Source organism: Oculina patagonica, chromosome 14 (assembly GCF_052425735.1).
Source record: "Oculina patagonica isolate OP01 chromosome 14, crgOcupat, whole genome shotgun sequence".
NCBI lineage: Eukaryota > Metazoa > Cnidaria > Anthozoa > Scleractinia > Oculinidae > Oculina > Oculina patagonica.
Genome location: NC_135771.1, coordinates 9,932,606 through 9,950,993, shown reverse-complemented (window position 1 = coordinate 9,950,993; position 18,388 = coordinate 9,932,606). Strand labels below are relative to the sequence as shown.

General features: G+C 39.2%; 1 protein-coding gene across 1 annotated transcript; it reads right to left on the bottom strand.

Annotated features, from left to right (window-relative positions):
* Nucleotides 1–909: 909 nt before the first annotated feature.
* Nucleotides 910–18,262, bottom strand: LOC144639165 (eukaryotic translation initiation factor 2D-like). The gene is made up of 19 exons (XM_078498424.1): nucleotides 18,098–18,262; nucleotides 17,288–17,478; nucleotides 16,438–16,521; nucleotides 15,835–15,934; nucleotides 14,607–14,714; nucleotides 13,207–13,343; nucleotides 12,050–12,247; nucleotides 10,720–10,834; nucleotides 9,917–9,962; nucleotides 9,705–9,808; nucleotides 8,467–8,548; nucleotides 7,218–7,288; nucleotides 6,804–6,893; nucleotides 5,353–5,442; nucleotides 5,160–5,222; nucleotides 4,405–4,462; nucleotides 3,323–3,413; nucleotides 1,545–1,634; nucleotides 910–1,023 (listed from the first exon to the last, which is right to left on the bottom strand). The coding sequence occupies exons 1-19, from the start codon at nucleotides 18,151–18,153 to the stop codon at nucleotides 953–955; spliced, it is 1,845 nt and encodes a 614-aa protein (XP_078354550.1). The 5' UTR covers nucleotides 18,154–18,262; the 3' UTR covers nucleotides 910–952.
* Between the last annotated feature and the right edge of the window lie 126 nt (nucleotides 18,263–18,388).

Sequence of the window (18,388 nt, the reverse complement as noted above, 5' to 3'; positions counted from 1 at the left end):
GTATCACCGACAACGATGGTTATCATGAACGCTGCAAACATGGGTTGAACGATCACACCCACCATCAAATCGGTCGTAGCCAGACACGCGAGTAGTATGTTAGACTTGTTGTATGTTAGACTTGTCCCTCGTTCATACCCAGAATCGCATTAAAATGTTATTCTGGGTATGCAGCCTTGGTAAGCTTAGCAATGTTCCTTTATGCAACCTGTCTAATTATCATGTTTATTCTGCCATAAACGAGGATTATTCCTCTCCGATTTTCCAGTAGACATTTGGGTCCCATCATTCACGGCATGGTTTATGCTTTTTATCAAGGTCAACGATTCTTCAATCAGGTGTATATCAACACCCTAGACAGTGTTTCATCGCATTTCCAAACACCTCGAAGTTCGTCATGTCATCATGAAACACTCTCTTTCGTGTTCGATTTATTACTCCAAACATATTCATATGCTTTTGCACTTAATATAGCCCAGCCTTGTCCCGTGCAATCCGGATATCGGTGTATAGTTTCCTTAAAATTATACGAACAGAGCAACCCATATTCTCTTCCAAATATTCGCGTCTCCAAATAAGGGGAGCAGGGATGGCGCAGTGGTGAGAGCGCTCGACTCCTTCCAATGTGGCCCGGGTGAGATTCCCGGACTCGGCGTCATATGTGGGTTGAGTTTGTTGTTGTTTCTCGTTCTTGCTCCGAGAGTTTTTCTCTGGGTTCTCCAGTTCTCTTCCAAATTCCAATTCGATCGGAAATACACGGTCCCGCTTATAGCTTTAATTCTTTCCGTGTCTAGATAAAGGTTATTTATTTTATTTATTTTTCCACTCGCCAGATCCTTGTTCAGAACCTTCGATACTCGAGGAAACAGCAAGAAAATGTTCACACGAAGTAAAAGAAACACACTATAATGAAGCATAAATTCATCTTTATTTCATAAATATTCGCTATTTTTCATTTCTTCTTCTTGCCACTCTTGAGCAGTTCTAGTCCACTGATGTACTTCTTAGGTATCTTGTATTCATCTGATTTGACATAAAATTATATTAATTTGAAATTAATTCATAAATTGTGATAAACAGAGAAAAACATTGCAAAACAAATGGAAGCACTAAGAGTTGCAAAGAAAACTAAGGGTGCAAGAAAAAGTAAAAGAAGGAAAATGAAATTAAAATTGGAATACAACATGCTTCAACTACATAAAATGGCGGCGATTACAATACCGGCAGACTTTTGGCCCTTAAATGCACCGGGCATTATACAGAGGCCATGGCAACGTCATACAACCATCCCGCTGACCAAGATGGGTTATGCAATCTCATTCCCAGATGAAAACGGGAAACGGGAAACGCAACGACTCTGGGCGATTAAAAAACCGGAACCAGGAATTCCTGGTTCGGGTTTGATTGTGCGCGTGGGCGGAAGATTGTGGCTAAAATGAATTAATTTCCATTAGCCAATCAGATTTGGCCGTGTTTGGGTGGGCTTTCAGTCTAGTCCAGAGGTCTCGATTCTTGGTCCCGACCAAAAGGATCGATTTACTTACCTAAAAGAAATTTCGCTACAATAGCTACTTGATTTCCTTGAACTAAAACTTGCATTCCGGGCGCAGTATGTTTTCCAGGAAGCTGACTCACTGATGAGCAATGAGAAAGTAAAGTTAGGGTGCGTTTCTATGGGAGAATCCAAGATTGGATTATTGATCTCAGATCACACGGATACTTCGCTCCCAAAGAAACTAGGAGACTACAAGACATATTTATTTTAATGTATTAGGTTAAATATAATTTGTGCTCGCGGACTATATGTAACATGTTTTTGATCGACTTATGGTTTACGGCGGAGAGATTTTTATTTACATAGATTTAACACTGTTACGTATGAAAAACATCTGGGCCCAAAACTTTTGGGGCAAGATAGCAAATGAAGAAAGATCGACCGTCAGTTTAAAGAACTTCAAGGCCCAGATACGCAGACTTGATCTAAGTAATAACCTAGCGGATGGATGTAGTGGTTGCTTTCTTTGCAACTCATAATTCTTAATTTTCGTATCGAATATTTCTGTATATGTTTTTTATTCCATAATTTTGTTATTTTTGTTTATTTGTACTTCGATTTTATACTCATTTTTGGTAATTTTAGTTGGGTGTCCACTATTAGCAGTGGGATCTCCTCACTGCTAGATGTATAAATAAATATAAATAAATAAAAGTATTTTTATAGCGCCAAAATCCACTAATTGCTCATGGCGCTTTACAATAAAAAATATTAATAAAATTATGTTAAAAAGTTAAAAACTCTAAAAATTTTAAAAACGGATATTTACAAATATAAGTTCAAATGTACCTAAAAAAAAAATAATAATTAAAAAGCCTGTTTAAAAAGGTACGTTTTTAAATGTCTCTTAAAAATGTCAATAGAAGGACTTAATCTAAGTTCAAGTGGGATTGTGTTCCACAGCCTTGGGGCTGCCACGGCAAACGCTCTCTCTCCATATGTTTTTAATTTTGCTTTGGGGGTCGCCAGAAGGTGGTGTGTAGATTATCTTAAGAATCTCCGAGAGGTGTGATAGTAAAGTAACTCTTGCATGTAGGAAGGCGCTGCCCCATGGAGAGCTTTGTAGACTAGTAAGAGAATTTTGTAAATTATACGATAGCGGACAGGTAGCCAGTGCAGCTTCTTAAGCACAGGGGTAATATGATCGAATTTCCTAGTATGTGTAATAATTCGAGCTGCCGTATTTTGAACGGATTGTAATCTTGAAAGTAGATGCTGTGGAAGACCATATAGCAGTGAGTTGCAGTTATCCAACTTCAAAGTAATAAAGGCATGAACAACAGTTTTGGCACTCTCTTCATCAATGTACTTTCTAATTTTGGCTAGATTCCTTATATGGTAATGAGAAGACTTGCAGATTGATTTGATGTGTTCCTCAAGGTTAAAACACTGATCAAAAATAGCGCCCAGATTTCGAGCTGAGGATGTTGGTACAACGTTCACATTGCCAATTTGAAGAGACTCTAAAGGAGGCCTAGGGCGATACCTTGAGCTGATAAGAACAACTTCAGTCTTTTCTTGATTTAATTTGAGCTTGTTGACAGCCATCCAGTTGTCAATATGTAACATACACATTAATAAAGTTATTATTATTATAAACGAAGTATCCGAAAATGGATTTTTTGCCATGCCATCTACGTAAACACATTTCGCACGGAACATAAATTATCAGTACAAATTCATTTTCCGTCGAATGTCATGATCCTAGCCATCTCATCACTGGAACTTTTCCTACCACCATTCCCGGGACAAAATGTTAATCGTTACCTGAAGTGCTAGTCGCAGCCTTTATCTGTATATTGTGAGCAAATTCTTGTGGATCAATACCGTAGGATCCAAGATTACGGATCAATGTGACCTAAAAAGTTCAAATAGGTAAGGTAAAGTAAAGCCTGCTGTCGAGCCAAGTGGCTCATCAGGCCGGAGTTTGTCCCGGTTTATGTAGAATTAAGCGGTTAGGAGTATTTCTACTCCCCCTGGATGGGATGCTAGTCCATTGCAAGGTTACCCCCAGCAGTAACTCGCCCCAGCACCCATTTATAAACCTGAGTGGAGAAAGGCACTATGAGAGTAATTAAAAGTGTCTTGCCTAAGAACACAATGTAGTGCCCCGGCCAGAGCTTGAACCCGGACCGCTCAATCCGGAGTCCGGCGCACTAACCATTACGCCACCGAGCCTCATGGGAAAAGTTCAAATAACTTGTTAGAATTAGGTCTAGCATTAACACTGTGAAATATCCTTCTACCAAAGTACCCCTTCTGTGATGCAATCCTGGCCGGTCGCAGCCGATCCGGTAAAAGCCATTCGGCTTTTAGCGTGCAATCCACCAGAGGAAAAAGACAGCGGCTGTACATTTTATCTCAACACCGTGCAAAGCAAACACGGCCAACAGACACATATGAGGCATACGAATCGCGAAATTCGTCCACGTACTAACAACAATGTGTATACTAGGTTTGAAGGTATTGGATTTTTCTTTGCGTTCTTATGAGTGTTGTTAGGGTTTTTGATCATAAGGACTACGAGTAAATGTACCAGTTGCATCTATATTGGTACGGTGAATTCAGAATATTCACCAAGACATATTAACAATTTTCCAACAAAATGAAGCTCAGTGTACATGATTGACTCAGTCAGTTCGGGTCGGAAAAAAAAATTGACTCTCGGTCAACCTCGTTCCCAGGGTCTCTCTCTCCCCGCCCCTGAGAGAGACCCTGGGAACGAGGTTGGCTCTCGGTCCTTTCGTACAGACCAGAGCAGCCTCGAGACCACGCAAATTGCAGTTATCGGCGAATGGATCGCGTTATTTTCGCGTTCGCTCTGCACCACAATTGTAATGAGAGAATACCTTTTTGTTACCCATCCGTTGTTCCACTTTGATTTCAATGGCTTCGATCTTTCCTTTTCTATTAAAAAATAAAGAATAAACTAGTGAATGCAGTGTGCATGCATGCACACATGCACGCGCACAAGAACGAACGAAAGAACGAACGAACAAACGAACGAACGAACAGATTCAGATTTTCAGATTTTTATTATTTCACATTATTTACAACAATTAAACAATATTACACACTATTTACAGAAACTACATCAATTAAAATATAACTAATTGTGAAGCGCATTGAGCTTTGTAAATGCGCTATATAAGCACCTATATCATTCATTCATTCATAACAATACACAGAGCCAAAATAAAATGTGCTCAGTGACCAAATAAGCATATGCTATAGTGTTGGTCACTGACACGTTCAAAAAAAAAAAAAAACAAGACACATCAATTACTAGAAATAACAGAATATGAATATCGAAAGTATGCAGAATAAACACGAACGAACGAACAAGCAAAGGAGCGGGCGAGTCAAAGAACGAACGAACGGACGGACGGACGAATGGATGAAACAAACAAACAAAAAAAACAAACAATCAAAGTAATAGACAGACAGACAGGCAGACAGACAGGCAGACAGACAGACAGACAGACAGACAGCAAACAGACAGACAGACGGACGCACAATCATTCAATCAAACAAACAATCAATCAATCAATCAAATGTATACAATTTCCTAGAAGCTGGCTACAGGACACAACTGATACTTTACCTAATAATTGGCTCTTGTCCCGGAAACGTAATTTTATGACATTTATTCATTTTTGATGTCACTCTGCAAAACAAAGACAAGCATTCATCGTCAGATTGATGTTCAATGTTATCATACCCGATTATCAAGTGGTCCTTTAATTTTTTATTCACGAAGAGAAGAAATATAGGGGAAGAAGTAATGTAGAGCAAACCTTTCGAAGAGTTGATCCCATGGTAAAAGATCAATGTCCTCGTTTTTGTTTATGAGTATCTTGGTAAGACTGGGATCTAATACAACCATCCTGCAAGATAAATTCGAAAATACACTTGTAAATGTCTTAAAATGTTCTGGATAAAAAAGAAACCTAGCAAGACAAAAACGGACAATCTGTGTTGAAATTGTAACCGCCGACCGGTTAGCTCAGTTGGTAGAGCGCCGGACTGTCGTGCGGGAGGTCTCGGGTTCGACTCCCAGACCGGACCAACATTTAAGGTCTTAATAAACAATAACTGAGGAGAATATGCTGCCTTTGCAATGACATCTGTAAATGGTTAGATATTCTAGTCTTCTTGAATAAGGACGATAAACCGTAGGCCCCGTCTCCTGCATCTTCAGTGTTATGGTCAGCAGGGGACGTAAAAGAACTTATCGTAACTGAGAAGAATATGCTGCCTTTGCAATGACATCTGCAAATGGTTAGACATTCTAGTCTTCTTGAATAAGGACGATAAACCGTAGGCCCCGTCTCCTGCATCTTCAGTGTTATGGTCAGCAGGGGACGTAAAAGAACTTATCGTAACTGAGAAGAATATGCTGCCTTTGCGATGACATCTGCAAATGGTTAGACATTCTAGTCTTCTTGAATAAGGACGATAAACCGTAGGTCCCGTCTTCTGCATCTTCAGTGTTATGGTCAGCAGGGGACGTAAAAGAACTTATCGTAACTGAGAAGAATATGCTGCCTTTGCAATGTCATCTGCAAATGGTTAGATATTCTAGTCTTCTTGAATAAGGACGATAAACCGTAGGTCCCGTCTCCTGTAACTTCAGTGTTATGGTCAGCAGGGGACGTAAAAGAACTTATCGTAACTGAGAAGAATATGCTGCCTTTGCAATGTCATCTGCAAATGGTTAGACATTCTAGTCTTCTTGAATAAGGACGATAAACCGTAGGCCCCGTCTCCTGCATCTTCAGTGTTATGGTCAGCAGGGGACGTAAAAGAACTTATCGTAACTGAGAAGAATATGCTGCCTTTGCAATGACATCTGCAAATGGTTAGACATTCTAGTCTTCTTGAATAAGGACGATAAACCGTAGGCCCCGTCTCCTGTAACTTCAGTGTTATGGTCAGCAGGGGACGTTAAAGCATCCACACACTTATCGAGAGAAGGGCATGAAGTTCCCGGTGTTGTGGTCTGGTCTTTATAATTACCCGTTGTACTGTGCGTACTGTTGAAATGCTCGGAGATATTAGCCGTATAAGCTTCTCAACAAATCCGAGGATAAATAAAAAGTGCTGATGTATGTAGTATAAGTTACTGCATGGGGCGGTGGCGCCCGAAAACCTACGGTACGAAATTGATCATGACCAATAAAGTTGAGCATGCCTGTACCCTGTACCCTGGACAGTTTTTCTTCCATTCAATTAAGCATATACATACCTTTTGTTTTCACTTGATATAAGATCGTGTAATTTCACATAATTTGTTATCGTTGACCGGACATCAGAAGGACCCAACACTGTATTTTTACTGAAACACAACACATGTGAAACCGTTTATCATTTCATAATGGAGCAACAATAGTCAAAACAAGAAAGCAAACTACAACTTATTAAACTGTTTACTCAGTTGGAGATAAGAGCGATACACGGGGCAGGGAGAGGGGGAGGGGAAGGTGTTAGCCTACCCCTGCCCTCACCCTCCCCTCTCTTCTCTTCGCTTGTTGCCCTTTCTCTTCACTCTAACCCCGCACCAGTACCCTTTTCAAAATTATGAAAAAAAAAGAAAAAAAATCCCGTGTATTACCTAAATCACTGAACAATTAAATTGAAATCTTGCTATTTCAGTCTTTACCTGATTCCAAATTCTGAAAATATTGGTAATAAAGCCGCGGATACAGAAAACAGCTCTTCTATGCATGGAGGCTACGAAACAAAACAAACAAATGCGTCATTTAACAACTTGGAAGTTACTCCAAAATAAATGCTTGATTAACGTCGACACATGATAGAATGGACAGCTTAAGCAAACTGCGACGGCAACGGCAACGATAACTTCACCAAACAAAAGGTTAATGAGCAGAATAATAACTCTGCACGTGCGTTTTGAATCTTCGTACATTTCATAGCCGTTCTCCGCAGAACAACAACATGAAATGACCAAATTCTGCGATTTTTGATTTCAGCCACGACGGCTAATTTTTAGTTTTTCTATTTAGAGTTGAACACTCTCGTTGAATATTCAGCGGGAGCTAGTTCTGAAAGCGCTAAATAAGCAGAATGCGTGCTTCTGGTCCGGAAAATTGCGAGATTCTCAAGTAAAATATAAATTCATTTTCACTAGACGTTGTCGTCGACGTTGCCGTCGTCGTTACTTTAAGGGACTATGTCACGGATTGAACCAGATTTTTAAACCACCAAACTTTATATTTGTAACAATTTATATTTGGAAACGGACTGCAATTTGAAAAAGGTAGGCAAACGTTTTCAAGTTGTTTCCGTGCGTCTTCGAAATATCGATATTTATAGCTGTAGCTTGATTTCTATCCGCAAATTAAGGTTACATTTTCCTTTAGATGTTCAGTGATAATGTTTATTTAGGGTTAAGTTGCCTACCACTAATTTCAGAACAGTTTAGACTATAAATCTGCGAAATCCCCCCGACATAGTCCATTTAAGCTCTCTAATAATGGCAGCAAGTAAAGGCAACAAGTGTAGCAACTCTAGCTGAAGTACGCAAAGAAAGAACAACAGATGACGTAGTTTTGTGCAGTGTCTCTGATTGGTTGTACTTGGTGTGAATTTTCGCGCGCAAATAACAACCAATCAGAAACACTGCATGCATTCTACAGAGTTACGTCATGAGTTTGAAATTGTTTGGGTCAAACAGAGCAATAATAAATAATAATAACAACTTTATTATCGTGTCAAATCTGTCGTAGCTGAGGGGAAAAGTCCCCTCTACTAATTGTGGACACCTAACCTGCCTAACTAAAAAAACGTCAAGTCTTTCAAGAGGAGAAGAATGGACAGAAGTCCGTTTAAAAAGGCTAGAGTTTTAGCCAGCTACAAATATAACACAGCGCATAGGAAAAAGAACGCACCTGAGCATTACAGGGTGACGGATCTCTCACAGCCTCTGCGCCACGTTCAATAACTGGTTCATTTGCTTTAAAATCCTTTAAACTGTTGAAAACGTAATACAGTACACACAGGGACAATTAAAACAGCCAAACACCAATTTCAAAATTAAAACAACCAACCACCAGTTACATGCAAGGTGTGATGGTCAAAAGTCCTCTTTGCTTGTTAGGGCCCGAGATCTAGAGTGCATCATTAAACCGAAATATACTTAAAGGGACTGCGTCACGGCTGAGTTAAGTTTATTTTATTGAGTTTTGCCAAATACTTGCTATGAAGCTTAACTTTTGCAAAGAAATTACTTCTATGCACCCAAATGACAAAACCATAGCTTCAGTGCAATCGATTGTCTCCCGTGCGTTATAATTTAAAGTTACGCGCAAAATTGATAACGTTGAAAACTGTTCAGTCCAACAACCAACAATATTTCAAAAAGCCATATCGCAATCCGTTTCAATCTCCGTCACTTTTGTCCATCCGTACCTTCTTTTGTATTTGCTGTGTTACTGAAATGATCCTTCACTGTTTTACGAGGTAATTTTAACATATTTTAACGAATTTAAAGGTCATTTCCCATGCCTAAATTTTGGCTAAAATCCGTGACACAGTCTCTTTAAACGCGCGTGTGTTTTTCTTGCTAAAAGTTCATGCTTTTTATCATGTACGAGCAGTTCACAGAGAGCCAGCGCGCTAGTTAATAATATTGCGTGTCTGATGCGTGTAAAAGCACGATGTGACGCGCGAGTAGTGCAGCGGAATCTTTTTACCAACGGTCAGAGCGGGAGAAGACTGGGCGATGAAACGTGCTGTTCGTGCCCTCTTCCGCTTTGTTACCAGAAGCATTCGACTCTTCTACAGCTTCGCGTGCCGCGCTTGCTTACAAGAATTTACTGCACTGGTTCAGAGAAAATGAAAAACTCGGCGTCAAAATGATCAATTTGGTGGAAGCCTGCGTGGAAGCCTGTGCGTGAATATATAATGGCTATATTTAGAGAGGATGCCACATCAGCGCTAGCTGGTTTTCATGCAGGTCCTCTATCCAGGTCGAATTAGAATTTGGAAATGTTGGTTTTTCAGGAGGGAGGAAAACCGGAGAACCGGAGAAAAACCATCAAAGCAAGGCAAGAACAACAACAAACAAACTCCTTCCTTCGCCTGTGGCAAAAAATGGCAGATCAGATATTTTGATAGAAGCACTCACTCAGGGTGATGCCAAGCTATTGAGGTGATATGATCAACTCCTTTAGACGCCTCCTGTACTGAGATCAAACCTCGCTCTTGCATGCACTGAAGGAATTTGGACAACTGAAACAGAAACAAAACAAAGCAGCTTAAAACGACTCAATATTAAATATCATTGCAACAGAATAATAAGAAAATTATAACAAAGCGACCTTCCGATCGCGAACTTACCTTTTTGTGTGAGGACTTCTTAATGTCTACTGATCTCCCCTCTGGACTACAAAAACATGATTTAAAAAAAAAAACACTGTTGAGAGTGCTTAGAACATCTATCCGGCTAAAATGATAACCCCTTGTATCATAAACAAATACTAACTATCATAAGTAAATTTTACAGCGGTCTGCCAGAAAGGAAGCTTTTGTGCCAGAGGAAGCTTTCTTTTAGAGAAAGCTTTCTGAGAGTGAGTTACCCGGGGTGAGTAGACTCATTGTTGAGTTTATGACTGAACACATTTTTTTAATATTTTTAACACCCATCCCCTGCCAGCAGACAGTTGAACTTACTGTTCAGTTAGGGACACCCTTGGGACCAGAAAAAGTGTCCTACCCAAAAGAGGTCAGTGTTTGTATGTATGACAGTCACCTCTCGTTATAGCGGACACGCTCGGGGCGTCGTTTAGTGTCCGTTATAGCAAGAGTCCGTAATAGCGGGAGTCATTTCCAGTCAAATCTCTTTCGCCGGGGATCTGGATTTTGTCCGTAATAGCGAGTGTCCGCAATAGCGGGGTGTTCGCAAGGCGAGGGTTGACTGTAGCTGGGACCATGCTGAAGGGTGCACTTGTTGGAGGTGCCCGCTTATGGGATGTGTCCGTTAGCAAAGGCTCCGCAGTAACTGGGCAGGCGTTTTACATAGAACACTAGTGGCCTCTATCTCTTGAATTCCTTTTCAAAACTTATTTATCTTGCGCTATATAAAACTATGAAAAACCTTGACACGAAAACTTTCAATTGACATGTTATCGCAATAAACTCACCAGGATGGCAAAAGGTAAGTTCTTGAAAACGTGCTAGTTAGCACCGGTAATTCCACTTTTTTCATCCTCAGCAAGGCACAAAAGAAGCAGTACTCTAGAAGATCATCCATGTTGTCTGTGAAAATTGACATATTGAATAGTTATGATGCAAAATTTCCGCATGGATTTCCTTCAAGAAAACTTAACTCTTAAGCACTTGGAGTAAGAAGTACTCAATTTCTGATAACACTAATGCATCCTGCAGTTTTTGGGCATTTAGCTCAGCGTCATTTAGATGCTATTCAGTAACTTGGTGTAACGCTTGTGCTTTATGGTTGCACGATAGGAGAATTTTGTTTAGCATACTGGGTAGGAGTTTAGAGAATTGCCCAAGAATACAACACAATGGGCCTGGCCATCACTCAATCCTTAACCTCTCGACAACAAGTCTACAGTGATATCCATTACGCCACTTCATCTCATACAACATAGACTAAAATCCTGATTTCTTGAACCCTCTGTTTCTCAAAACTCTTGATTTCTTGCACCAATTTTCATTTCCCGTGGATAGTACCTCTCTGTAATTTTTACCCCTGATTTCCCAAACCTCCCGGTGCCTCGAAACAAATTTCATTTCCCACGGAAAGTACAAGTTTGCCAGGGCTCGAGACTAACGGTAGCCAACTAGACAAAAGCTAGTAAAAATGCAGTTTTGGCTAGTAGGTTTTGGCCTTTCACTAGCCAAAATGGCTAGTGAAAAAATCAGGCATTAGTGGCAAGAAACCGCATTTATTAAAATCGCTTCTCAGAGAATATAATTAAGTAAACTGTTGACATTATAGAGTGTGAAGCTTTAAACAATCTAGTTGACAAAAAAGCATGTACATGTACAATTTTTATAGTAAAGGACAAAGCCCAATTTTGTAAGAAAAAAAAAACATGAAGATTTAAGGAACATTTTACGGCTCAACGTTTAAACATTATCGCACATTGTTTTCACCCCCCCCCCCCCCCCCTTAAAGAAGAACTATGCTTAAAATTGTGGCTAGCAGAAAATAAGTTTTGGCTAGTGAAATCAAAGCTGTCACTAGCCACTTGGCTAGTTAGCAAAAAAGTTAGTCTCGAGCCCTGCCAGTTTCTCTGTAATTTTATCACTGATTTTCCAAACGTCTCAATTTCTCGACCCAATTTCGTTTCCCTTGGGTAGTACTTCTCTGTAATTGTACCCCTGATTTCCCGAGCCTCTTGATTTCTTGAAGCAATTTTCGTTTCCCCTGGAGGTTCAAGAAATCGGGATTCTACTGTATCATTATGTAGTGTCAACAAGACTGTTAACAAAATAATCTAGTACCTAAAAGCGTGTCCTGCGATTTTGTGCTGTCTTCTGGATCTAGTGTTGAGGATCCTTCAACAAATTTCTCTTCATTTTCCTCATCTTCTGCACTTGCAGCACTTGAAGACATGGGGTTTACTTCATTGCTTTGCTTATCACAACCTTCATCTTTCTTGTCAGTTTCTTCCTGTACAGATCCATCTGTACATGTATTCTCTGAAATTTGAAATTAATTTTGTCTGTGAGTATCTATTGTAAACATTACTGGACACTAAACGAGAGGCCATGTTTCAAGTTTGGTCAGGGCAACAGCATCGTTCTTGGACAGCACCTCTTTTCTCCTAGGAGTGTAAATGAGTACGTGTATCAGCAATTGTTGGCCAGGGCAAACCCCCAAAAAGAAATACCAGGGGGTCAATGCCACAATAGGCTGCTAGTATCCCATCCAGCTGCAGGTTGGATAACAAGTTACTCCTGGTCCCTTCATGCTACAAAAACTGCTACAAAACTGGGTTATGCATGCTCTTGCAATTGTAGCATGTTTTTGTGTCATCCTGGTGCACCATTTTGGCTTGGAAGTAGACTTTAATTAATTCTGCTTCCCTTTTAGAGGTTGAAAAGATCTAAGAGGTACCTAAATGTGTAAAATTTACATTGAGATGTCTCATGAAACATAATGACATAAAGAAGAAAGCCCAGGGGGGGGGGGGGAGGTACTCTGGCTTGTAAATGACAGGGATGATCGAATGGAGGCAAAATTCAGGACCCAAAAAAATCTTCCGACATTACCCAAAAAAATCCCTGAACCAAAAATAACCCCCCAAAAAATCCCTTGTCAAATTACACCTAAATTGCCAGGAGGTGCAATAAAATAACACAAAGAACGCTCGTTTTGTTTATTCATCATACCATAAATATGCCAAGGCCGTGCCAAGGCACATTAGTTCGTTTTAAATACCCCAAAAATCCCCTATCTAAATCAAGATACCCAAAAAAATACTTGCCAAATTTTTCAACCCAAAAAAATCCGGGAATCGAAAATTTCAAACCCAAAAAAATCCTTTGATCATCCCCGTCATTAACAAGCCAGAGTACCCCCCTGGGGAAGAAAGTAGGACAATGGTGGACACCATACCACTTTCTAGCTACCGCATCAATGCATTAAATGCTATTACCTGCTCCTTCTCCATCTTGGTCAACATTCTCTGTTTCATCAATGGACAATTCTTCCATAAAATCATTCATCTCACCAGTTCCATCTTCATCGTCTACAATGTCCAGTTGAGGGATCTGAGTTTTGCTTCCCTGTGCCCTGAAAAATGGAAAATGCAAAAAATGCACTCAAAAAAGTTTTATACGGGGAGGCTCCGCCCCAAGCTTTTACTCCTTACCCTTTTATATACCATTTTGACAGAAATTGTACCCCTTTCGTATACCTTTTACTGAAAAAAGGTACCCCTTTCATATACCTAATAGACATGGCATAGACTTAGAACAGGACGTTTCTTGTCATTTTTATGCAGCGCTAAATAAATTAAAACAATACAGCCATAAAGTGCGTCTGTTCGAAATATATTAACTAAAGGCCCTCTTTGAAATCTAAATGACGGATTTTCATACCCTTTCGTATACCAAAACTTGTGAAATCCCTACCCTTTTATATACCTGAAGCCTGAAAAAGGTACCCCTTTCGGGCGGAGCCTCCCCGTATAGGCCATTATATGGAGTACACCCCCACCCCCCCCCCCCCCGGGGTTATTAGCAGAAATCTTTACAGCGGAATCCCCATTTCCTTGAACCTTTAAGGGAAACAAAAATTGGTTTGAGATATCGGGGAGTTTACAAAATTAGCTTCGGGGGGGGGGGGGGGAGATGAAGCAGATCTCCAAGGGAAACAACTGTTGGTCGGATGTATCAGGAGGTTTTTGAGAAATCTGGATTCCACATGACTGTACTTGGCAGTGCATTGTTGCCTAGTACATTTTTTTAGCCCTCAGCCAAACTCTAAAAATACTCTGTGTCTTGGATCATACTACCTGCATGCCTTCTATCCACAGGGGCTTATAAGCAGAATAAAAAAAAAACGTTTCAAAAGGAGCGATGGCAGTGTTGGTCAAAATACATTATTAAGTTAAAAAGTCATAATAAAGCAACATTTAGCCCTGTTCAGTTCTGTCATCTAGCTTAGGGGGGCTTATATCCGGGGGGGGGGGGAGCGGGGCTTATAATCGGATGTATTTTTTGTTTCCAGGTAGATGGGCCTATAACCAGGGGGCTTTTGAGGCAGGGGGGGGGGGAGGTTATTCCAGTTATCACTGGAATTTTACGGTATCCCTCCTCAAAGTATAGACTGATCAGTAATTGATACAAGTGTACCAACTGAACTATAAACCAGGTGTAACAGTTCATCTTGTCTAAGAATGCAAATTGCAATTATTTTGGTCTATAGGCCTGCAATGTGTGCAAAGGGCCGCAAAATTCTTAATGTGCAGTCTGCATGCATTACGTGCCTACAATGCTACAGTAAGTAATTTTACCAAATACATGTAACAATAACTATGCAGTTAAGACAAACCATAAAAGATCCAGGTAGACATGGTTAATCATGACTCCTTTACCACGCAAACCATCCTCTAATACGTCTTTACTGGAGACCAGTGTTATTCCAACAGCCACAGGGGCTCTGATAAACAAAACATAATAAATACATCCAGTGAGAAAAGCTATCCTTCAGCACTTGGCTAAATTGCTGACAGTGAAAAATCAGACAAAATAAACTGCAGGGTTGGCCAGGGGGGGTAAGTGGTTTACCAAATGATACACCTGAAAAGCACATATCCAGTATACCCAAAATTTCCTGCAAAATCATGTAAAATTATACCAAAAAATTTGAAAACACAGTATACATTTTACTCACAAAAGGTCCAATTTAAGTAAAAAAATTTAAACCCTCCCTGTATATAATCACATACCTAAAAACTCTGACCCATCCTGAAACTGCTGCTAATAGAAAAACATTGCTTACAAGTACATGTTAATCTACATGTACTAGCCCACATAATTTTGCTACAAAGTGTATTTATTGATAACATGATTTTATCAATACCCGAGACATGAAACAACAGAAGATTAATATTTTGGGGGCTTGGAGGTGGGCATGTAATGGAGAGATAGTGTCTATTATGGTTAGGATGTTAATTTTTTCCCCATTTACATCTCTGTACTCGCCAAAACTACAAGCCAAATTTGGGCTTTACACAGTCAGTTTAATTTAATGGGTGCATACTGTATTAATATATTAAATAACTCTTAGCAAACAAATCGTTCTCAGCTCAAAACTCAATGAAACTCAGTGCTTTGAACACTAAACACTATCAAGACATGACCTACAACACTCTGCACGTATTATGTGCCTATGCTGATGGATTGTTATAATTTAAAGCTGTCTGCATGTAGATGTCTTTCCCTTAGTTTTGCCACAATAAGTAAGGGGTGGCGAAGGTCCTTCAAAAAATGCATGTCTCACAAAATTTGAGCCAAAAATTAATTTCAGGGGTCTTGTCATCTCGAATTTTTCTGGGATGCCTTCTCAGAAATCTGGAATTTTTTAAGGCTAACAAAGTCTTGGGCTCGCATAAAAGATATCAGTCTCGCCGTCTCACAAAGTCTCAAATTTACCATTCGACACCCCTTATAATTAAGTTGATTGCTGCAATTTCACCCCCAATTTCTCTCATCCAATTTTTGTTTCCCTCGGAAGTAAATGTGAAAAGGGGATTCCAGATTATGTAAGGCTAACTGACCTGTTCCCTTTGAGACAAACACTGCATATTGTACCCTTCTCAAATTTTCCTAAGCCTGACAAACCATCAGATGGTAGGATGACACCGGGAAGCATCAAGTCTTCAAAAAAATAATTATTACAAATTAAATTAAATTAAAATTAAATTAGCATTAAAAAATGTTCTTTTTCAGTTCTATAAATTCAAGATTTCTATAGAATGAAGCAACTGGGACTCTGTCACTTACTTGCCCTGGATAACTGATCCTACTCTAACTAGGGGTGCAGTGGAACCTTGTTTTAATGAACCTCTAAACGAAGTCCTCGGCTTAATATTATTTCTCACCCCAGTAATAGTACAATATATGGCTGAGGAACTTAATATTAATAATGAAACCTCAATTAAGCAAACATATTTTGCCAGTCCCTTAGCCCTTCATTAATGTCAAGGTCGTACTGTACTGTATGGATAAAATTGGACGTAGTAACTATTACATTCTCCTCGGGTTTATGGTAATAATCAGAAAATATTAAATTGAAGCTAACAGAATAATTGTTAATTTGTGCTGATAGTGGAGACATACCACTAATGAAAAAACTGATAGAGAAAATCAATCACATATACCTGCTCCTCCTTTAAGTTTGTCAAATACGGGAGGCCATGTTGTGAAACTGAGCAGCATGCCAGGAAATCTCCATAGCGTATAAACTATAGTATAAAGAAACAAATGATGGTAAAATTATGCCTTTCTAGTCAAGATAACATTATATTTGCCCCGAGGAAAATTAGATCCTGAAGCTTTGGGATGAGGTTGCAGTTACTGTAATATTAATTCATATTACAGTACATGTACATCAAAAACTTTCAATTGGTGTTCCTAGTCAGTTAACTTTAAAAATGCCAGATATCTTTTGCAGGTTGAAGGAACTGCAGAAACAAGAGGAAATTTTGGAAGCTGTTTATCATAGCATGGCAAATGCATGAAATAAGGATGCAAATAAATTTCTGGTTATCATATAAGGCTTACTGTAGTGTTTTAATTAGTAAACAGAATTATGGTTAGGCTAAACAGCATTCAGGTTGGAGAATAAATTTGTTACATACACTGGCCCATGGAGTGTAGAGGATACTTTACATGTAATTTATACAACATGTATGGTACAGTAAGTTGTCTTAAGACAAAAAGTAGTACTGTTGTCAAAAGTTGTGGACACATGGTTGACATATCAAAATTTTCGAAAGGAATGAATGAACAGCTTCTGAAAGTTTCAGCATTGCAGAAAAAATCCTCTTTCCAAAATTACGAAAAAAAACCTCAATGGTGTGGAGGGGGAGAGGGGGGGGGGGGGTGGCATCCATCCCCCTTTGTATGTCAGAGGGTTGATATTGATTGAAAAAAAAACCTGATGACTTTAAAGGAAAAAAAATAATAATAATCAACATAATTTCCATTTTATAGTGTGTATCTCAATACCTGTTGGTAACACCTTCTTTTCTATCTCGAAGAATATTGGTTCCCCACTGAGACAAAAAACTGTAACATTTTGTCCCGAATGAGTCATTATACGCATCACAGTAATCTCCTCTTTGTTTGGGATGATCTCAGAAAGCTCATCTTGTGATAAGGTGGGGAAGGCATTGCTTACATCTGACCTCAGCTTCCGTCTGATGATTTTTAAACAGAACCAGTGCAAATCGTAATTCACCTCAGGTACCAAGACAAGTTATTTTATTGTAGAAGACTAAATGAGAGGAGGGCAGAGACTGCTGGTTTGATTGAGCAATTAACTGATTAATTATAGTTGAAGTGTTGAAATTCTCAGGGTGAACATTGTAATAACATTTAAGCAAGAAATTGGCGCTTGATTTCTAGCCTGAGAGGGAGGCAGGGAAGGGGAGGGGGGATACAGATGTTTAAACATATATACCAAGTGATTGATAGTATAATTTCAAAGATATATTTTTATATAAATGGTAAAATATCAAAAAATAAAATAAATCTTCATGATTAAGCTTATTTACCGGGTAGGGAGACGTCAGGGACGTTATATACTTATTTATATCACAGTAAAAAGCTTTAATTTATTACTTTATATTTAAGTTGAAATTTAACTTCAATGTACTAAATAGACATAGAAAGACCACATAAAAGTACATGAAACATCTGAGTGAAAATTATCGTAGGCCACATATAACTTAGCAAACAAAATATGGTTAAAAATTCCAAAGAAAAAAAAATGTTTGATATTGAACCAACACGCCAAAAACAGTGAAGGCCACCTACCGATCAGATCCTCGGATTGCAGTATTGGACTTCACTCTAAAAGCTTTAAGGAACATGGTTAATGATTTTTGACCAGATCAGACCAATCGTCAACTCTTATCATGATTTACGCGATGAATTATAACGAGAAAAAAAAAGTTACACCGTTTAATTCCGCCATGTTGATTTTCGCGCGTAGACTGGAGCGACACATTTCCAGTCCCCTCTCTTCTTCTTTGTGTCGCAACATCCCGGATGTTAACTGAAAAGCGTCAAAGCAACAAAACATCAAGTGGCCGTTTGCATTTTGAA